Source organism: Tripterygium wilfordii, chromosome 8 (genome assembly GCF_013401445.1).
Source record: "Tripterygium wilfordii isolate XIE 37 chromosome 8, ASM1340144v1, whole genome shotgun sequence".
Taxonomy (NCBI): domain Eukaryota; kingdom Viridiplantae; phylum Streptophyta; class Magnoliopsida; order Celastrales; family Celastraceae; genus Tripterygium; species Tripterygium wilfordii.
In genome coordinates, this window is record NC_052239.1 from 1,675,828 (window position 1) to 1,698,350 (window position 22,523).

Below are 22,523 nucleotides of genomic sequence, written 5' to 3' on the forward strand. Positions count from 1 at the left end.
TTGCCATTAGGCATATCAGATGTTTATATTGTTTCTTTGCAAGATAATGTGAATGACAGTAGGCCTTTCGAGTTTTTCTGGCCATAAATAGAAGACAAGAAAATGTGCGCTAATCAATTGAAATTCAAGCTATATGTTTACATGACTGACAAAGACGTAATCTATCTGTTTGTCAATCATGTAATCATATTTATTTTCTGTATTGTTGTAATGTTGTTTGAATTGAATGTATCAATGAAATGAAAATGATTGATCGATCATGCTAGAATGCCATTCTTTTACTGGTTGTATAGGCACTCTGGAGGCTGCCGAGGGTACCTGGACTTATCGGTGCAATAGTCGTAAGTCAAGACACTCTTCCTTGTTCGTTCCAACAATGCTTGTTGTTGGCGATTTAGCTGCCAGTAATTCCTTCTGTTCCACCATAAATTTGGGTTATAACACAGTTGACGTTGCCTGTAGTCTTGTAATGGGCAGGCAGTGACAGTGAATCCTTGAAAGTAAGCTTGGAAGGGAGCTTGACTCCATTCGATCGGGATCCCGCCAGCAGCCCAGGTGCCATTCCATAGGCTCCCCGTTACGTGCATTGGTTGTGATGGGTAACTCACTCCAATATCTGCCTTGTTCTTAAACACTCTGATCGGAATATTGTCCACAAATAACCTGTTAATTGTCCAAACAATGATGTCAAAAACGTATGCACTGATGGCGAGAATTCACGAGTTTATGCTTTAACAGTAATGATAGAGATCCCAGCAGCGTTGGCATCCCAATTACGCACATGATTTCATGTGTATCATGAGGGATCATGTGGAACCCATGAATTCATTGCGGCCAACATAACCGTTGGGATAACTGAGATACCAAACAGCTGAGATGTTTATCATTTTTCGATGCTTTAATGCTTACACGATCTGGTGGCTATTCCATAGAATAGTGTAAGAATGGTAATCTATTGTAGGATCGAACCAAAGTCTAATCTTTTGCTCTCTGCCTCCTACATTGTTGGAGAACACATTTGTTTGTAATGTGTAAGGAGCTCCATTGTGTCCCAGGAACTCAAAGTCGATCTCATCGTGAATTGCCGTCTTGGAAATCAACTGTCATCAACCATAATTAACAAACAGTACTCTTGGTTTGATTAATTTCCAACCATGTAAATGCAACAACTGTAATTAAACTAAATTGATTGATACTTACATAGAAGGCTGTAACAACTCCAGAAGATTTTTTTGCTGGTATTTTCAGTCTCATGGTGAAAGAACCCGACCCGAACATCGCCTTTGACTCAAATCCGGCCCCTAATCGAAGTACACAAAATAGTTAATCAGAAAGGATTATACACTAATTATTTTCGAAAATAATAAAGATCTCAGCTGTTGAGTTGGACGCACAGGATCCAAGTGAATTCGTGGGCTCAACGAGTCCGACATGATGTACATGAAATCTTGTGCATTCAACTCAGCGACTAAGATAACTGCGATACCAACTGCTGGGATCCCTATCATACTGAATTATTTTTCAATTAAATTAACTTATTAATTAGTGTGCATGGAGAGGGAGAATTACCAGAAGTTTGATCCAATGTAAGTTGAAGTTCTGTTCCTTGGTTGAGAAGTTGAGCATGATTGTTTCCCCAGGTGATGTAGTAATTGTCATTGAAGCTAACAGCGGCTGAGCCTTCATGTGGGCATGTAACAATTAGGAGAAAGGAGGCAAGAAGAAGACATTGAAGAGTAAAATAATTAGCCATTCTTCTTGATAATCCAATGTCAAGGCTAAACAAAAGGATGTGATCCAAGCTAATGCTACATCTGCTGTATTTATAATTTTATATGCAGATGACGACGGCCATTTAACGTAGCCCCCATGCATTTACAGAAATATAGTAGGCATACCACCAGGATATGATCCTGCGTTGACTGTTTTATTATTTTTTTTCAGTTATGGTTTGTTTGATTCACGGAATCTAACTTTTTAGGAAAAAAATGGTTTTTTCTTTTGTCAACGATGTTTGGTAGTGGAATTTTTGAAATCTATAAAGAAAGTTGTATTCCTCCCTAAATAAATAAAGAATTATCTTTTCCTCCCAAGAAAAGAGGAATGTTCAATAAGGATTGGAAATTCTTAGCTATTTTTAATTAAATATGTATAATGCCTTTTTGAAAACACCTAATTTCGACAATATTGCCGTTTTTTAATATTATTTCATTTCTCATTGATTAAATATCTTCACATAAGGATTATTTTTTTGTTCATTTTTCAATATATATCTTCTATCTAATACATCAATGTAACACTGAAACTGATAGAAAATGTAAGAGAAAATATTGACTCACAACAAACCACGTGTTAACATCCTATTTTTTGTCAGATTAAGTTAATATTTATTTATTCCACATCAGCAAGAAATAAAGCAATCAAATGTGCAACAACCATGCAAAAATTCATGAAACACAAAAGAAAATATAAAAGACAATAAATACATCATTTTATTGTGGTGAATGCATCAGTTTCATCCATTTATTTTTTGCTTTAAGAAATTCATGAAACACAAAGAAAATATAAAACGCAATAAACTCATCAATTTATTGTGGCAAGTGAATTAGTTTTATCTATTTATTTTTTTGCTTTAATGTTTCTTTATGATATTTAATAGGGGATATAAAAGAACTATTTTAAATCTACAAACGTTATGCAATTCATATATTATTTTTATTAATTTACATTCCTCGCATATAATAAATTCAATCACATAAAATTAAGAATATGTAAAGACATGTTTGTTTTTGTGATGTTCATGGTAATTCTATTTCTCTATATAAGTAATTGTTCTTTGAAAATAATTTCTTGAAAAGCAAATAAAAAAAAACACAAGACAACAAACTAAACAACATGTCTCTCAATTATTTTGAGAAACTAAACTCAACTCGGCTTGACTGACACGTTTAAATTAGAATTACATGCATGTGAGATTCTCTGAATGCAAAAAACAACGAGTTAATGAGCATTGATATGGTCCACTTCGATGTAAAGATAATTGTCAATTAGTTTGTTCAATATCAAATACTAAACATATTAAACCTTTAACATTTTTGATATGTTTTGATTGAGCGGGCACGCTCATGCATGCGATTATATAGAATTGGCAAGAAAAACCATTTTGTAGCGCTTTGAAGGAAGGGCCTATTGAGTCAAGTTGTGGATACTAGCATCTCCTTGAACAACTTGAGGCTCTCTTTCTCCAAAAAAAATAAAGAAGGAAAGAAAACTGAGACCTATGGTAATTGTTTTACCACTCCTTCATTTCCATTAGGCACACACATCAGATGTTTATATTGTTTCAATGCAAGATAATGTCAATGACAGTCGAAGAAGATGTGCGATTGTGCGTTACTCGATTGAAGTTCAAGCTATATGTTTAACACTGGCAAAGACTTAAAATCATCCATTTGGCGATTATGTAATCGCATTTATTAGCTCGATTGTTGTATTGTGGCAAAAGAGTTGGGAGAGACTCCAATTTTTAGCTTCAATTTTAGTTATAATTCTCCCCGAAAATCATGTTAAATCATGGGGATAAGTATCACAAATACCCTCTAAGTTACGAAAAAGGGTCAATTCAGCCCTCTATCTTTTTTTCGTGTCAAATGAGCCCCTCAACGTCAACTAATGGGTCACGTTTGCCCTTCTATCTATGGTCCATCAAAAATTGCTGATGTGGAGACCATTTTCTTATGTGTCATATATATTTATATAATGTGAGCAATATGTGGAATTATTTACATGGAATTTGATAAAAAATTAAACTAAAATTGCATTATACTAAACCCAGTGGGAATTGGGGTTTCAGTCTTACGATTTTTTCCCACCTGCGCCACTCTCGCTTGCTGCGCTAGGGTTCTTGCAGCTTGCGAATTTGATACTGAGTCTCCCTCCTTCCCGCCTTGCTCAGGTATCCCTTTCAGTTACAATTTGACTTTCGATTTGGGTATTATGTTTTGATTTGGTTTTTGAAAATGGGTGTCGATCTACAATATGTGTTTCGATTTGGGTTTCGCTCCTTTGTTTGTTTCGATTTGGGTTATTGCAGTATGCACTAGGGTTCTTTGTGTTCGATTTAGATACCTTTATGTTTTGGTTTCGGTTTCTGTTTCTATCCCTTTCTGTTTCGATCTACAGTATGTGTTTCGATTTGGGTTTCGCTCCTTGTTTGTTTCGATTTGGGTTATTGTCGTATGCACTAGGGTTCTTTGTGTTCGATTTAGATACCTTTATGTTTCGATTTTGGTTTCTGTTTCTATCCCTTTCTGTTTCGATCTACAATATGTGTTTCGATTTGGGTTTCACTCCCTGTTTATTTTGAGCTGGCTCCCATTCTGTTTCGATTTTGCATTGACTAGGTGTACTTCTTTGCAGTTTTAATCAGTTATACCTTGGTTGATCCAGTAACAATGGTGAACCGAAAGACAAGAGCTAAGCGAATTAGAAGGGTGAGAAGACGTTATGTGATTCTTTGTTTGTTGATAAAGACTTGTGTTCTGTTTAGTTAATGTCTGCATTTTTTGCAGGAATCACCACCAAGTTCTGACAGTGATTATAGTGATGCTGAGAAAGGAGAAGAAAGTGAGGAAGAATTTCTCCCTTTGGATGATTCTTCAGAGGATGATGAAGAGATCATTGCTGCTAGAGAGAAAGTTATGAATTTCAGCAGAGGATGGAAGTCTGTGGCTATGCTACAGGAAAGTGACAAAGAGGATGATGGTGACAATGCAAATGTTATTGATGCTGATGTCGGTGGTATTGATGTAGATGATGGGGTTGGTGGTAGTGTTAGAGATGCTGGGGTAGGTGGTAGTGAGGATGCTAAAGAAAATAGTGAGTCAGATGGACATTTGAGTGAATATTTGGAATCTTCTGATCCTGGCAGCTATAGAGAAAACGGTGAGGAGGACCCTGAGTTTAGAGAAGATGTTGTCATAAAGAAGAGTAGATATCCACGTTTCAAAGGCAATAAAGGTATACCCTCTTTTGAGCTTGGCATGTTATTTCAGTCTAATGATGAATTTAAAGAAGCTGTCACAACATATGCAATTATGAGTAGAAAAGATATAAGATTCACAAAAAATGAGCCCAAAAGATGCAGAGCTAAATGCAAAGGGGCTGCTGATTGTAAATGGATTATTTTTGCATCCTATGACAAAGTGATTGACAGTTTTCAAGTGAAAACTTATGTGTCTGAACACTCATGTGAACCAAAAAGGGTATTGAAGAGTCTGACCACTAAGTTTTTAGTCTCTAAATTCTATGATCTAGTAGCTGCACATCCAGAAATTAAGATTAGGTATCTGAAGCCTTTTATAGAGAGAACATTGCAGTTAGAAATTAACTTAACTCAATGCAAAAGGGTTAGGAAGAGAATATTGGCTGATTTGGCAGGTAATTGTGTAAAGGAGTATGCTAAACTCAGGGATTACGCTGAGGAGTTATTAGTTTCTAACCCTGGTTCCACTGTTTCCTTACTCATTGATAGACAAAATGAGAATGATCCACCATCATTTAAAACATTTTATTGCTATTTCAAAAGTTGCAAAGTTGGGGTTTTAAATGGATGTAGACCAGTGTTAGGAGTTGATGGTTGTTTCCTTAAGGGGTTGGTAAAGGGTGAGCTACTAACAGCGATTGCTAGGGATGGGAACAACCAAATGCTCCCTGTTGCTTGGGCTGTAGTTCTAGTTGAGAATACTGAGACATGGACATGGTTCCTAAACTTGTTGAGGCATGATCTTGGGACAGCTGAGGGAGAGCTCTGGACAATAATAAGTGATAGACAAAAGGTATGTTTATCATGTTTGGTTTAACTTTTTAATCATTATGTTATGTACTGTTTATCTGGCATATAATTCAATACTATTATATGTAGGGATTGGTTGGGGCTGTTGCGGAAACATGGTCCAAAGCTGATCACAGGTTTTGCCGTCAACATTTGTATGCAAATTGGAGCAAGACACACTCAGGAAGACATTTGAAGAACTTGTTCTGGGCCCTAGCTAAGTCCACCAACAAGTATGATTTTGATAAGAATTACAAGAATCTTGAGAGGGTACACCCAGAGGCTGCTAAGGACTTGATGATGTGTGATCCTAAGCATTGGTGCAAAGCTTTCTTCTCAGCATGGCCAAGGTGTGATTCAAATGATAATAACTTGTGTGAAGCATTTAATGGGACAATAGTTGAGGCAAGAAGCAAGTCTATAATTTCTATGTTAGAAGATATTAGGAGGGCAATGATGAGGAGGTTTAGGGACAAGAAAGTTGGTGTTAATTCATGGAAACATGAGTATGGTCCATTGATACACAAAAAAATTTTGCACAATGTGAATGAGAGTCATGTATGGGTGTCTGAATGGAATGGGGGAGGGAGTTATGAAGTCAGACATGGTACTAATCAATTTGTTGTTAGATTAAGAGAAAGTGAGTGCACATGTGGGGCATGGCAACTTTCTGGAATCCCTTGCCCCCAGGCCATCCGTGCATTACATGATAATGGTGACAAGCCTGAAGATTACATTAATCTTTGGTACAAGACACCAATTTATCTGAGGGCATATCAATTACCAATAGAGCCAATTCGAGGAGAAAATATGTGGCCAAAAAGTGAGCAAGATGTTGTGGTTCCTCCAAAGTTGAGGAAAATGCCTGGGAGGCCAAAGAAGAAAAGGAGGAGGGAAATTAATGAGAATGTTTTGAAACACAAATTGAGCAGAGTTGGGAGGCCAGTAACTTGCAATGTTTGCAAAGGCAAAGGTCACAATGCAAGAAACAAAAAATGTCCAGGAGCCAGCAGCCAAAGGAGTACCCTCACTGCATGTAGGACACCAAACCAGCAGACTTCTCCTTCCATTGCTTCTGCTTCCATTGCTACTGCAAATATGGAAGGGACCACGACTGGCTCATGTCAAACTACACAAGGACAGTCTAGCAATTCAATGGCTGCACCAAGGTCTAAGTACGTCAGCCGTTTTCACAAAGACTGCAGGGCTAAGAGCAATCCAAGCAAGAGAACAATTCCCACTGGTCTTGGTCTTTATATCAATCCCGAGACAGGTCGATCAATTCTCAATACAAGTAATGGGTAAAGTTTACTTTCAATTGTTCTATATTTAGATTGTGATGAAAATGTATTGACACAGGATTTGTTTGTCTTTATTGTAGCCTGGAACTTCAATGGCTAGGGTGGTCGACCGTGGAAGTCAAAATTCCATGACTAAGAACAACTCATCCCAGAATGAAGCTGGAGGTGGTGGCTCTTGAAGAATGGATTTTATTGTCTCACTATTTGGAATTGTTATGTTGTTTTTGTTTGTTATGAACTTAGTTTTCATTTAATGATGGTTTTTATTGTTACAATATCTGGATTTCTATTGGGACTTAGTATCCCTGGAATTGTATGAATTTGAATATCTATTGTCTTGTTTTGTCGTTGATTTGGGACCACTGAAGTATCCTGTAAGTCTTATGAATGTTGATATATGGATTGCAGCTACAAGTTAAGTATATGAAGGTTTCGTTTGACCCTATTACATAAACTGTAAGGGCTTACTTGACCCATCTCATATTCGTAAAGGGCTTTGTTGACCCCAGGAAAAAAGTCAACAAATAAATAAAGTTTTTAAATTGACTAAATGTAAATAAATTAATTCTGCCACGTGGTATCAATGTATTGGTGGTTGTACACGTGGAAATTGATTTAAAAATAAAAAAAATTACACCTCAACACTTAACGGCCACGTCATCAACGTTTTGATGGAATAGTGACCCAAGGGCTTGATTGACCCATTAGTTGACGTTGAGGGGCTCATTTGACACGAAAAAAAGATAGAGGGCTGAATTGACCATTTTTCGTAACTTAGAGGGTATTTGTGATACTTATCCCTAAATCATGATTTTGTTTGTTTGAAATGACATATGTAGAATATAGAAATTAGTGTTTAGGGTTTAGATTTTAGTTTTTAGTTTTTAAATTTTAGGTAGGATTTGAAATTTTTTTTTCAAAAATAATCTATCATATTCCAACATTATGAACACAAAAAATACTCAAAAACACATTTTAATTTATGATTTAAGATAGTTTTGCGGAAGAAATGTAACAACAATTGTAGCGAAGAATTAGAACCCCTATCTAGATACAAGAATGGGTCAAAGAAAATGAAATCGATGGTGCTAGAAATGCCATTCTTCTAGTGGTTGTATTGACACTCCGGAGGCGGCTGAGGGTATCTGGACTTATCGGTGCAATAATCATAAGTCATGTAACTCTTCCTCGATCGATCCAACAATGCTTGTTGTTGGGGATTTAGCTGCCAGTAATTCTTTCCATTCCACCATAAATCTGAGGCATAACACGCTTGACGATTGTTGGCGTCTTCTAATGGGCAGCCAGTGACATCGAATCCTTGAAAGTAAGCTTTGAAGGGTCCTTGACTCCAATCTGTTGGAATCCCGCCAGAAGCCCAGCCTTCAGCATTCCACAGGCTTCCCGTCACGTGCATTGGTTGTGATGGGTAACTCACTCCGCTATCTGGCATGTTCTTAAACACTCTGATCGGAACATCGTCCACAAATAACCTGAAAATAATTGTCCAAACAATGAAGTCAATTGGTTGCGGACAGTTGTCGAGTGGACAACTGGATGAGTTCCACGTTACCAAACAAAAAAAAACACAAATGCATTGACGGAGAGAAATTCACAAACATATATATATGCGCTTTAAAACTTACGCTATCTGGTGGTCGTTCCATAGAATAGTGTAAGAATGGAAATGTTTTGTAGGATCGAACCAAAGCTTAAACTGTTGCTCTCTGCCTCCTATATTGTTTGAGAACACATTTGTACTTAATTTGTAAGGAGGTCCATTGTGTCCCAAGAACTCCAAGTCGATCTCATCGTGAATTGATGTCTTGGAATTCAACTGTGATCAACCAAAATTAGTTAAAAGCTCTTGGTTTAGTTAATTCCAACCATGTAAATGAAGCCGTAGTGATAGGGATTTCAGCATTTGGTATCCCACTTTCTGATCAGTTATGCGCGTAGGAGTTCATGTGCATCATGTGAGATATTTGGAGCCCACAAACTCACTTAAATCCTGTGCATTCGACTCAAGATCTGGGATACCAATTGTTGAGATATTTATCATTTTTTACGCAAAAACCATAATTAAACTAAATTGATATATATTTACATAAATAGTTGAAACAACTCCGTTTGAATTATTTCCTGGTATTTTCAGTCTCATGGTGAAGGAACCCGACCCGAACATCGCCTTTGACTCAAATCCGGCCCCTAATTGAAGTACACAAAATAATTAATCAGAAAGGATTATACACTAATTATTTTTTTAATTAATTAGCTTTTTTTTAGTGTGCATGGACATTTTATATATATATATATATAGGCGAATTAAGAAGTGAGAATTACCAGAAGATTGATCCAATGTAAGTTGAAGTTTTGCTCCTTGATTGAGAAGTTGAGCATGATTGTATCCCCAAGTGATGTAGTAATTGTCATTGAAGCTAACATCGGCTGAACCTTCATGTGGCCATGTAACAATTAGGAGAAAAACAAGAAGACCACCTTGAAGACAATAATAATTAGCCATTAAACAAAAGGATGTGATCCAAGCTAATACTACATCTGCTATATTTATATACGGGACATTGAATATAGATACATACATGCATTTGCAGATATAGTAGGCATGCTACCATGTTATGATCTTGCGTTGATTACATGCACGCATTCGCGGGATTTAACTTTTTAGGAATATGAGCTTCTTTTTTGTGTGAATGATTTCTATGTTTGATTGGTGGAATTATTAGAATCTAGAATTACAAGCAAAGTTAGATTATTCTCAAAGGAATAATTCTCATTTTCTCACAAAAGAGAGGATTTGTCTGGTCCTTCCAAAAAAAGGAGGATTTCTCGATAAGGATTAAGAATTCTTAATTACTATTAATTAAATACTTATAATATCCTTTTGAAAACACATATTTTTGATAATATCTCATTTTGTATTTTAAATGTCAATTTTTAATATTTTTTCATTTCTCATTGATTGAATATAATCACATAATAAATATATATTTCTTTTTACAATTTTTAATATCTATCTTCTATAAAGTTTAGAAAAATTAAAGCTTAGAGAAATTTTAGAGTGATCTTGCGTTGATTACATGCATGCATTCGCGGAATTTAACTTTTTAGGAATTTGAGCTTTTTTTTTGTGTGAATGATTTCCATGTTTGATTGGTGTAATTCTTAGAATCTAGAATTACAAGCAAAGTTAGATTATTCCCAAAGGAAGAATTCTCATTTCCTCACAAAAAGAGAGGATTCATCCGTTCCTCCCCAGAATTGAGAATTCTTAATTATTATTAATTAAGTACTTATAATGCCCTTTTGAACACACATAATTTTGATAATATCTCACAATATTTATAATGTTTTGTGTTTTAAATGTAAATTTTTAATATTATTTCATTTCTCATTGATTGAATATAATCAAATAATAAATATTTTTTTATTTTTACAATTTTTAACATCTATCTTCTATAAATAAAATTTAGAAAAGTTAAAGCTTAGAGGAATTTTAGAGTATTCTCTCATACGTCCACAACATCATCTTCAAGTTGTTATCAAATGACGTGGTATTTTTTGTTTTTAATTCTAATAGGAATTGAAGAGTACGATAATCACAATGATTTCAATAGATGATACACGTCAAATTAGACTCACTTAATTGGAAATATTTCGTGAACAATCATGTTCTAAAATAAATAGAGAAAAAAATATAATTAATTTCACCTAATATACGTACATATAATCTAATTTAATTTCTATGCAAAAATTAGTATGGTTGATCACTTGAGTTTAATCCCTTATGTACATTTTTTTAAAAATAAATAAATATTTATTACATACATTTGTCTTAAAATAGATAAAAAAAGGTTAGCTTGGTCAACCGACTCAAGTAGTGGCATTTTCGTCCGATAGGCAAACCCGACCAGTTTTGACCCAACAAGTACTCGTACTCTCGAACTCTTCAGTCTTCACCCAACAACGCGTTACTGGCCTTCTCCCTTCACCCGCGTCTCTCTCTCCCTGGAAATCCCAATTTACTTCTAATTTGTCAGATCTAAAGGCTTCCGAGTTCCGACGACATGGACGCCATAGACTCCGTTGTCGATCCGCTCAGAGAGTTCGCTAAGGACAGCGTTCGCCTTGTCAAGAGGTGCCACAAGCCTGATCGTAAAGGTACCCTTGTATATAACATTTGTGTATGTCTTTAGGGTTTTTTTTGGTAAGGTGTGATTTATTTGTGGCTTTGTTTGAGTAGAATTTTCGAAGGTTGCGATCCGTACGGCGATCGGTTTTGTGGTGATGGGATTCGTGGGGTTCTTCGTCAAGCTTATCTTCATTCCCATCAACAACATCATTGTTGGATCTGCTTAGGTAAAATTTTCAGATCCATGTACATCGTTTGATTTTGTGTTCCATTAGGTTTTTTGGATGGTTGTTTGTTAGAATCTCTGTTTTTTCCCGACGTTCATTCTGATCGAGAATGCAGTTATGCCTGCCTAGCTAGTATTTTGGATCTGATTGGGATTGGGATGGTATTCTGTCAAGTTGATGGACATTTTGGCCACAGGTGTTTTGATGGAAAGGTATTTCTGGGGTATCGATTGATTTTGAATTTGAGAAAAATTTTATTTGCACTACATAGACGGTAATGATAGGAGATTCTAGTGGAAGATATTAAGAACCCTAACATAGACCTGGATGGAAGTGATACTGAAAAGCCAAAAGATAGAGTATAGTTTTAGATTGGAACAAATGGCAAAGGAGAATTCGTTGGAGGATTTCAACTAGTTTCTCTCACGGGTTCATGTAATGTGCGCTAAATTGTATGGGATGGAGGCTGGAAGATGATGAGAGTGGGACTATCATGTTGTTATTGTTAGTATTTGTTATTTACTTATTTGCTGATGTTAGCTGTGTATGGGACTATGGTAACTCTTATTTCTTCTGTGTTTATTTTGATCTATAAGCTGTTCTAACTTGTGGCCCGTGAATATTATATTTTTGTGGATTGTAATGGTAAGTTTGGAATTACCACAAGATCATGGTTTTTTTAGTTAGCATACACTCTTAATGCATGAAGATACTCAATTGCCAATATTGTCTCCTAACTGCTGCTTCGAGGCGATAGGCTCCACAGGCAGATGATTCTTTTAAACTTTGTCGATGTTGTCGGTTTTTTGAATTTATTTATTTATTGATTGCTAGCTAAAACATGTTCTGATTCTACTTTTATCATACCATTTTCAGGTCACCTAGAGGATTAAGGATGCTGGTAGTGGATCAACACAGTTGGAAGAGTGCAAATTGTGCTTAAAGGATTTCTTAGCATTTAGATTGTTTAAGAGTCTTTAGACTTTTTTCTTAATTGATACGCAAGTTAAATATGATACTTGAGATTTTGAACTTTTTTGTTGTCCCTCGAGGCTCTTCTCCTTAATTGTGATTGGATTTACAGATTACAATATCGTTTGAGATATTTCCCCCCGGACTCCTGTCAATCTGTGTGATATGTCGAAGGGATTGACACAGGTATAGTGTTTTAAGTATATGCATTTTGGGCAATATGAAATTACTGTGTAGAAGATATGAAAACGTGCAGTGGGGGGCTTGGCAAACTCTAATCCGGACTCCATGGTTGACTAGAACCATAAACAGAGCTCTATTACAATGTGATGCGTGCAATGCATCAATCCCAGGTAAGTTCTTACCAAAGGACTTAAGTATCTTAGAAGAAAGTTCCACTTCCTCAATAAAAAAGTGATATGAACTGTTAGAATGACTTCAAAGTTTAGTATTGGAATTTTGTTGATGCTGTACATGTACATTTCTTTGGGATACAGTTTCATTCCTGATTCTGTTACATCATTGCATGGATAAAGCATACAAAAAGAGCTGGTGAGTAGCGGCTTGACATCACCTTGAGAGACTACGATTTCAAATAAACTTTTTCTGAGAAATTCATGCTGCATTGGGAACTTATTCAAATTCCATTTGGATTTGATTTCCAGAAGAAAACATTATTCATTTGGCATGTTTAACAACCAACGAACAGAATTGATTGCTTCAAGCTCCAGAATTGCTTAGTCTAGTCAAGCCAGTAACATTTACAGATCATCCCCATACATATGATGGAGTACCTCAAATTTGATTGAAAGCAACGAACTACCAAATAGTGAATAGGCAACTTCTTCAACTTCACTCATATGCACCCAACGCAAAGATATGAGAGAAATGATGAAACCATCAAAAAATTCGAGGACCCGAGCCCGGATCTCTAACAAATGATTGAAACACCAACCCAATGAAAGCAAGTATCATGATGCTAAAGATGATTTTCTTGGAAAAGGGGGGGGGGTCAATTGCAGTATATCAAATGATCTAATGTGAAAAGGATGAAGTCATTCACAGTTAGTTCATTGATTCGCAGCATGAGGTCAGATACACGGAAATATGGAACGCAGAATCTGACAACTCAGAGGAGACAGATTAAGGTCCCCTAGGTCACCTTGACATTCCAGTTGAGAAAGAGTAGCTACATAATCTTATTTCAACTAGTAGAGAGAGAAACTAGATGTCAGTGTATCAGATTTTGTCCAATTTAAGTAATACGCAAGGGGTATCAACAAACTGCCTCCACAATTCAGTCTCCAGGTCCATGGCTGCAGCAGGGAGTAGGGACAAGGGACTAAAACAAAATGACTCTATCCTTTGTGCAGTGTGGGACTAAAAAACGCCAATTCATAGAGGTTACCGTGATCACATCACATCCCACCTTGAAAAAAGGATCCGCAGGCCAATCCAGTCTCCCATGAAAATGATAAAAGAATATTTAGAGAAATCTCTAAGTATGATTGTCACCGAAATCGTCATTAGTTCCATGACAATCACCAGAGCTTCCACTCACTTGCTCTTTTCGCTGCAAGGGGAACAAAAGAAAAAAATGCATGCAAATGAGGGAAGTCAGATACATAACCCCATGATTCACAAACAAAATCAACTGGGTTGATACCTATTCAAGTTATAGAGCGTGTGGAGACATGGGGTGACAAAAAGGAATGTGCAACTGAGCTGGAATACCTATTCCTGCTCAGTGGCACCTTCACACATACGGTATCCAAAATAGCTATATGCATACATGCTACCATGCTCCCCTGAACCTTGAGGAGAGTCTAAATCAAAACTACTGACCAGTCAATTAAAACCTTATCTTCTTTAACTTCTCAAAAAGTAGCAACACAGCCCATATTCATATGCAGGCAGATGAAGATGTAAAAGATGACGAACAGTAAATAGATAACTAAACCAAAGCTAAAATTCTATTCATATTGACCATATGGAACATAAAATTATTTGAAACAGTTTTTCAACAAAGCATATGGAACATGGTCCTTACCATGCGTTTGCTGATGTAAGGCTGTATCTCAATTGCTGGCTCAGAGTGAACCTCAACTTTTTGTGTTTTTTGTTTCTCCATTTCAAATTCCTTTCTTGATTCCTTTCGACTACCTGATTGCCAAACTCTACCAAAATTAGGAAGCCAGTCATCATCAAAATCGCTCCGTAGAATCTCTCCTCTCTTCTCCATTTCCAGCTCAAGCTTTCTCTTTTCTGCCCAAGCAGCTCCCACCCTTTTAGGATTCAACTTATGTGACTTCCCTGACTTACTCGAAAGAGAAATAGAGCTACTAGAAGCTGATCTTTTCACATTTAACTCATTTTCCCCAGAAGTTTCAAGCCAAGGAGGAGGTGCTCCAGTGTGCACATTTCCTCCAAGCCCTTCTGGAGCCATGCAAGACATCTGAGAAACATTTGGCAATCCTGAAGAGAGAAAAACACAAGATGAGGAACACATACTGAATAAAAAAAACAACTTTACCAATGTACCCTGTTTAATGCATTGTGAGTATAGCACTATAGCCTCATTCCTAAGGACATGTGACACCTTATGCATGTAGCATCTTGACAACTGCTTGATGAAAAATAAATGAAGAATAATGAACAAAAACCAGTAAAAAACAAATACCATTACCCTGTGACTGTGAACTGCTCACTTCCTTCATAACTCGTTGATCCTGATAAACCTGGTTAATCTAGACCAAAAACATGACATATTGACATCTATTTGACTAAAAATGATCTATGAATGAACGCAAATGCTTTTAAATCATGATAAAAATTAAGCATAAAGAAAACATGAGTATAACATTGGAGGTAAGCTGTAGAAGACCCAATTCAGATTAATGAGTACGAAGCGAGTACCAGCATATCATATTAAATATTAACAACAAACAAGTAGACTCTAATAAAGTAATTAAGAACTAGCATATCCTGAACACAAAACAGGAAATATGCGTTTCTGCAAGCATGTTATCTAGAAAACACTAGTTATAACTTATAAGAGCTTGAGCCTGATACAAATATTTGAGCAAAACTCATATTTGTTAACATACATTTTTTTAGATAAAATGAAAATTACATTGCCTATTTAGTCTGAAAAATAATAGTACAAAGGAAATGAAAATCATACAAACTCATAAGCAAATAAGTACTCTTCTTGACTTTTGAGAATCTAAAGACAAGTTGGCTAAATAAGAATAATCAATGAACTAATGCAAAGAGCAACAAGAAACAATAGACAAGGAGCCAAATATACAGCTTTTTTTGAATGGAAAAGATTTATATTGAACAGGCACCAAGAAGGTGCTAGGACAATTACAAATAGGTCAAACAAAGGGCCTCAAGGAGATAGTTACAAGAATGGGAGCACCATAGTTTTAAAGGAAATTGGCTCTGTGCCCAGGTATCTGTTAATGCTCCAGAACATAAAAATTTATAAAAGGAAATTGAATTTCAAATGTAGAAAAAATAACATTAGCTCAAAAGTGAGGGTAAAACTTACTGCTACACAGCTGGAATCGTTATTACCCGAGAAGCCAATAGCATTAAAGGTAGGATAAAGTTGGGCATTCTGATTCACTGCAAAACATGTACATAGGATATACCAGAAACTAACATGATAATTATTTCTCCACCGGAAAATCTGCCATGGAATGAACCTGACAAAGTTCATGATGAAAGAAACATGAAAGACATCTTCCATACCTCCCAAAGCATTTGCACTTGCAGCCCGAAGTGTCTCTACAGGCATATGAGAAGTAAAATGTTGTCTGACTGGTCCAGCATTTGTAACTTCAAGGAGTTTCGAATGTGATATCTGATACTCATTCGTATTATACTGTAAAGGCATAACACCATTGGAAAAATTGGATTTAAAAGGATCAAAAGTATTTTGGTCAGAGTTATTTATATTTCCAAAGTTCAGATCATTGTGGATATCATTAGCAGAAACAAATGGAAGGGCATGAGAGCCTCCACTAGCTGATACAGACTCCTCCTTTAATGATTTGCACTTGTTCTTCCACTGCAATCAAAGAAAATGGCAAGGATAAATACTTTTCTTTCATGCATCCCGTAAGCATTAAATACCATTAACAGTTTCGTGCTTCTTATCTATCTCTCAATAACCAGAAACATCTTTCCTTGAACGCAAAAGATAATTTATTAAAGCACCAAGAGTACTACCTTAGTGAGATCAGCTTCCAGAATTCTGAAAGTATCAACGCAATCCATGCCACCACCATTTTTCCACAAGAATTTCTTCAAGATTTTCAAATGTTCACCACTTCCGAGATGATTGATTGCATTTTCACTGGTAAGAGAAAATATCCAAAGCAAATAACTTAACTAATTGCTCAGAAACTTAAGAGAAGAAAACAAAAATACAAATGTTATCTTATAGTCTTCATCTACCAGTGAGTAACACTATGCCATTAAAATTTTCATCTTATCGCACTTCCCTCAACTGAACACAATTCAATTCAACAAAAAAGTAGGGCACAGTTTTTTCTTGATTGATTGATTCTATAAACATCAAACACACTGCAATTCACCAAAGTGCATTCAAAATAGAAAACATTGCAACCAACTTTCAGTTCTCTTTTGTCTACCTCAGTAGAGTAGTTCTTCATTCTCTATTCCCCAACTCCAATTTGAACAGATAAGATTTTTTTTTAAAAAAATAAGGGGAATCTCTGCTTTTTTTACACTGGTATCTCAACAAACAAACTCAACTGATGAAAATTTCCAGGGACAAGATTTACCATGCAAAGGAGCAACCAAGCTCGTCAATATCAGTATCGCAGAAGACACACCACAGGCGATTGCGAGAGGCATGCTCCGAGGCAAGGACGATAGGATGTTTGACGAAGTAACGTACGTCGTTCAGCTTCGATTGGAACCGAGAAAGGAAGGCAGCGAGAGAACTTTTGTGTTTCGGGAAGTACTTGTGGCGCTCTCCTTGGTCGTGATTCAGGCGACACACCTTGCAGAACTCGAATTCTCCCTTCTGGTTCTTCTTTTTGTCCGTCTCTTTAACCTTCCTATTTGCATTGTGGTGGTTGTTCTTCTTGTTCATCGTATCGATTTTGAAATTAGGATTAGGGTTTTTGAAATCTCATACGATCCTCCATTCCTGTATGTAGATTCCTCCATGACAGCGTTTTGCCTCAGAAACGTCACCGTATGCTCCTCCCGCTTTTTCCAAATGCTTTTAGGAAATATGTTTAGCGAAATTGAATTGCGGTTAATTATATTTTTCGTCTTTTTGAAAAATAGACATTGTTCCCTTTTAGCATTGAAATTTTTTTTTTACAAAGTCATAACTCATTGATACAAAATGAAATATTTAAGGGTTTCGATCAAAATTGCTACAATAACAGGTAGGGTTAAAGATGATGTGGCATTAAGTCAACACATTTGGTTAATAAATGCTTACGTGGCAACAAATCATAAATTCCAGCTAGATTTTTTAAAAATAAAATAAAAAAACCTAGTATTAAAAACATTTTATCTACAAGAGAAGTCGGTGAAGATGGCAGCACCATATGCTATGGCAATGAGAAAGAAAGATCTGAAGACCTTCATAGTGCATACCAATCAACCATTATAGTCCTCTTAGTGCATACCAGCCAATCATTGTAGTCCCAAGAAACCACCTTGTCGTTCTTCTTTGCTGTCTTTTTCGAATTGGTTAGACTCATACCCATACACTTCATCATCGTTTTTGTTCTTGGACCAATTCCCAATGATTTCATCAGAATCGTGCCTCTTGGTTGCAAGTGGGTACAACAAGCATGAAGCTGTCACTCTATGTATCAGATCGGAGAAACTTGTGCCCCTCATACCAAACCCATAGCTATTGCCTTGCCTAGTGGTAATACCCCTCCCCTTTCGCTTGGCTTTCTTCCTTGACCATGGTTGCAGGCCCAGATTGTTCAATCGAAACTCACACTGGAATGCATGAATAGATGTGCCCACGGCTTGATTGACAATGACGAGAGGCCTCTGTTGTTGGAATGAAGATTAGGGTTTAGAGAGAGGAAAGGTAGCAGAGAAGGTTTTTTATTTTTTTTGGCAGATCAATTTTTGTTTTTCTTTTTCCATAAAATCTACTTTGAAATTCCAAGTCATATATGTTTGTTGCCACATAAGAATATGTTGACCAAATTTGTTGATTAAATGCCACATCAGCTGCATTCATGCCCGACACTGTTGAAAATCTATCCAAGTGAGTGTTTTGTCTCATTTTGAATCAATGAGTGATGACTTTATAATCAAAAATCTTTCGGTGTTAAAAGTGAACAACTTCTATATTCCAATGACGAAAAATATAATTTAACCTCAAAAATTTTCTAATTTCGCATACCCTGCAAACGTCGCCGTATGAACATCCCGCCTTTTTCCAAATGCGATTAGGAAACATCTCATCAAATTTCGAACGTCCCATAAATCCTTTGAACTTCCCACAATATGATGGTATTGATACGCAATTTCAGATTAAATCTACAACACCAAGAAAATTAGTCTCGCGACATTGTCTGCAAAGCTCGGTGAGTTCGTTATCTTCATCATAACAAGTAACAAAGATAGATCGGTATACATGAATCATGTTGAGCACTGAATTCTGAGGAAAATTTGGATCTACGAAACCAATCAGAACTGTTTTCAATGCAATATTGTAATTTGTAGCAACTGTATTTATCAAGAATTGTTTGCATGTAGTAGTTCTTGAAATTGAAGAAGTTAGGGCATGGAGCCTGGAGGATGAAGGCACTTGGAAATTGAGGTATTAAAGCTCAATCAATCATGTTCGATCTTGCCGGTTTGCCAATCTTAGGCAGTGACTGTTAATTTTATCAATAAATTGATTCACCATTGCTCTTTTTTTTGGCTGATAGTTTAACTTTCCTGAATTAATTCAGCATCTCAGTAGCTTGATTTAGGTGAATAGTTAACTATGTATATGACTTTCTTGTTTCTACATCAATTCCTATCCTGACTAGTGACTACTATGTGTTATATACATTTGTGCGTATGTGTGTGTTCACCTTTCGATGAATGGAAATTAACAGCAGAAGGCATGCAAAAAAGTGTCAATGGCTCTTTTCAAATTGTAATGGATGTTTATTATGCACTGGTGAATGAGCATCTGTTCTTTTACCCGTGACGGAATTTAAAAAACATTTAATCCTCGGCAGGTACTTATACTTCTGGTCAAAGGGCAAAAGAAGCAGTAAGATGATCTCTGTGATGCATCTCATTCTTTAATCTGCAAGCTTTTGGAAAAAAAGGTAAAAGTATATGTGTTGTGCTTACTAATGTGATAGTGTGGTTACAATTTCCACATGGTGTGACTGCAAGGTTGTGTCCTCCACTATGAAGCATGAATTGCACTTTTCTGCATTTAAAGATACCAGGATCTTTTCTTGATTGCTTTTATCATGAGTTGACTAAACAGTTCCATAGATTTAATGTCCTGATCTCCTCTGCTACCAAAAAAGAGACGGAAAATGGTCGGATTGTCTTTAATTCTCATAGTACCTAATGCCATTATTTCAAAGTGTACATAATGAATTCTCAATTGACATGATGAACTCCAGCTTGCTTTGTCCTCTAGTACATCTTGATAGTAATGCACATCAATGCTTCACTCAATGATTGGCACTTCCCTTTGTTTGTAACTAGATCTCTCCTAAGAGAACAACATTGCAAATTTCTTCTAAGGGAAATCTATAGAGACCACTAGCCTTATATGTCTTTATTATGGTGTATAGATAGGGATTTAGCAAGCCAAATCTAAACCATGCCAAATAATTCATAAATATAGAATGAATGTAATTTAGGAACATACTTAGAGAAAAACACTGAAGGCGAACCCTTTCCCTAGTGGTTAGGTTGCTTCACCCTAATTTATGAGTCATGGCTTCAAATCATGAAAACAGTCTCTCCGAATTGCAATGGTAAGATAGCTTAATCAAATCTTGCCCTTCTCGGACCCACCTCCACCATTGGAGCATTGTGCATGGGGAGTCATTTACCTCTACTTAGAGGAAAAAATGATTACGGCTACTCTTCTTTGTAATTCACTAGGTATTAGGTTTAGATATTACATATATTTCCAATATCAGGTAGAAATGCAGTATCATTCAGAATAACATGTGGACAATGTGAAAAGACAAATGTTAAGGTTTTGTCATAATGAGCTGCTTTGATGTTTCAGCAAGTATGTCCTACAACTTTATCCTGCACTCAACTTTATGAAAGAATTGATATCTCTTTCATTTCTCAGATTGTATCAAAATAAAAAGATAAAAGACAAAGACCTCCATAATGGAACTGCTCATATGAAGGAGTACAGTCTTGATTAGTATGATTATTAGGTGATTATGAATCTCTATCTGAAAACAACCAGAGAGCCTTTTGGTTTGGGTTTGTTTTTGGTCTATAAAGTTGTGAATTTCTATCATTGGCAATATGCTTTATGGCAGAGCACCATATAAAGCACACTAGGGGATTTCTACATGACAATTAGACTCTTTTGAGAGAGTATCTCAAAGATTTTTGTCTATTACAGAATAGGTAGGACTTAAGGGGTTGTAATAGCACGTGGCTGTTGCTCTTTCTTCACTTGGTATTTGAATTCTCCTCAACTAAACTAAACCAATAATATCAGACAAGACCATATGGAAACTTAAAACATCAATTAATCACCTTAAATCACGTCCTATCAGCATCTTTGAGACGGTGCGTTGGCAATAGCCAAACCACAAGTGGTTAGATGGTAAGGAAATATGATCTTTAGGTCCTTATCTAAGTCTTGCATATGAGAAGCCTCTTGCATCCAAATTACAGATATGGTTCTAATAATTAATAAAGCCTTTTATCATTCAATCTTTTCCCTTTTGTTCTGTAATGTAATTTTGAAACTTCAAAGATCCTAGGCCCACCACAAGATTATGTATCAGTGTATTATTTGAACGACCATTGACAGGTTAACTGTATTTGAGTAACATGTTCGAAGGTTGCTGACAAATCGAGCAAGTTCCATACTCGCGACACAGTTCAGTGCTCTATAGGTGATGCTTTGAGCAGAGTTATCCTATCCGAAATAGTTATTTTGTGTTGGATCCTAGACAAGGGTAGTGGATGTTTGGTTTCTGACTAGCAAAAGTTAAGAAGTTAAATACAAGTGGATACAGCTATCCTGTCTTGTTGTTGATGAATTACCTGCTGTTTGTTCTGATTCATTTGCCTTTCTACCGAAATCAAGGTTCTTAACTTGACCCTTGTTGCTTCAGGTTTGACTCATCTAGGCTGCATTATATGATTCTTGAGTTCCACTAGTATCTAGATAATATAAGAATTTCGGGAACTTGAGTTAAGGCAAAGATATCTGTGTCCCATGACTGCTGATCCGAAGAATATCTTGTTTAAATAATCTCTACTAGGTGTGTTCTTGTCAAAAATATTAAATTTCAGCTACTCTTTGTTTATTTTGAGTTGGATTCCTGACACTGCCTTACTGGACCATTTAAGTCCAAATCCCGGAGTTTAAGTGCTTTACAGTCTTACAAATTTGTCATATGATAAAAGGCTGATTTTATGCGCTTTTTCATATGCTTCTGCTTGAAATAATAATGTAAATATGTGAACTATAAGAGCAGAATAAAAAAAATCAATGTGGAGCCAGCTCTTAATCTCGAAATTAAAAAGGGAGTGAGATATGTCTTCCTCTTTCTCTTTCTATTGGTCATCTCTCTGTTTCATTATCTTTCAATCCTAGCTAACAATGATAGTTTTGGTTTGATTTTTTCCCGTTAATTAGGAGCCCAGCGTTGGATCTCCAACCGGCATTTGTCAGCAACCCTCAGCTTCTTGCAGGTACGGGGTACCTCTCCTCCATGGTATTTTACTTTTTGACTTCTTTGTATACATGCTTTTCAAAGCCTTAGATGCCATAAAAATTAGATGATTAAACAACAATT

At 36.2% G+C, this 22,523-nt stretch overlaps 5 protein-coding genes across 7 annotated transcripts; 2 read left to right on the forward strand and 3 right to left on the reverse strand.

Annotated features, from left to right (window-relative positions):
- Window positions 1-116: 116 nt before the first annotated feature.
- On the reverse strand, window positions 117-1,753 carry LOC120004209 (xyloglucan endotransglucosylase/hydrolase protein 2-like). The gene is made up of 4 exons (XM_038853479.1): window positions 1,570-1,753; window positions 1,201-1,301; window positions 910-1,100; window positions 117-663 (listed from the first exon to the last, which is right to left on the reverse strand). The coding sequence occupies exons 1-4, from the start codon at window positions 1,751-1,753 to the stop codon at window positions 279-281; spliced, it is 861 nt and encodes a 286-aa protein (XP_038709407.1). The 3' UTR covers window positions 117-278.
- Window positions 1,754-2,779: 1,026 nt separating this feature from the next.
- Window positions 2,780-7,806, forward strand: LOC120004210. The gene is made up of 7 exons (XM_038853480.1): window positions 2,780-2,803; window positions 3,317-3,430; window positions 3,836-3,955; window positions 4,183-4,236; window positions 4,404-4,493; window positions 4,572-5,837; window positions 5,924-7,806. Exons 1-7 carry the CDS (start codon window positions 2,780-2,782, stop codon window positions 7,136-7,138), a joined length of 2,883 nt encoding a protein of 960 aa, XP_038709408.1. The 3' UTR covers window positions 7,139-7,806.
- Window positions 7,807-8,239: 433 nt separating this feature from the next.
- LOC120004211 (xyloglucan endotransglucosylase/hydrolase protein 2-like) lies at window positions 8,240-9,658 on the reverse strand. The gene is made up of 4 exons (XM_038853481.1): window positions 9,478-9,658; window positions 9,242-9,342; window positions 8,781-8,971; window positions 8,240-8,627 (listed from the first exon to the last, which is right to left on the reverse strand). Exons 1-4 carry the CDS (start codon window positions 9,656-9,658, stop codon window positions 8,240-8,242), a joined length of 861 nt encoding a protein of 286 aa, XP_038709409.1.
- Window positions 9,659-11,081: 1,423 nt separating this feature from the next.
- On the forward strand, window positions 11,082-12,628 carry LOC120004077 (protein transport protein Sec61 subunit gamma). The gene is made up of 3 exons (XM_038853312.1): window positions 11,082-11,313; window positions 11,396-11,511; window positions 12,388-12,628. Exons 1-2 carry the CDS (start codon window positions 11,220-11,222, stop codon window positions 11,509-11,511), a joined length of 210 nt encoding a protein of 69 aa, XP_038709240.1. The 5' UTR covers window positions 11,082-11,219; the 3' UTR covers window positions 12,388-12,628.
- Window positions 12,629-13,519: 891 nt separating this feature from the next.
- LOC120004076 (TITAN-like protein) lies at window positions 13,520-17,732 on the reverse strand. Of its 3 annotated transcripts, XM_038853311.1 has the most exons (7): window positions 17,301-17,732; window positions 16,723-16,849; window positions 16,243-16,561; window positions 16,040-16,116; window positions 15,164-15,230; window positions 14,534-14,958; window positions 13,520-14,056 (listed from the first exon to the last, which is right to left on the reverse strand). In XM_038853311.1, exons 1-7 carry the CDS (start codon window positions 17,612-17,614, stop codon window positions 13,982-13,984), a joined length of 1,404 nt encoding a protein of 467 aa, XP_038709239.1. In that variant the 5' UTR covers window positions 17,615-17,732; the 3' UTR covers window positions 13,520-13,981. The 3 variants fall into 3 exon arrangements, with proteins under 3 accessions (XP_038709239.1, XP_038709238.1, XP_038709237.1); XM_038853310.1 differs by having other exon boundaries at window positions 15,170-15,230; window positions 16,040-16,561; XM_038853309.1 differs by having other exon boundaries at window positions 16,040-16,561.
- Window positions 17,733-22,523: the final 4,791 nt, after the last annotated feature.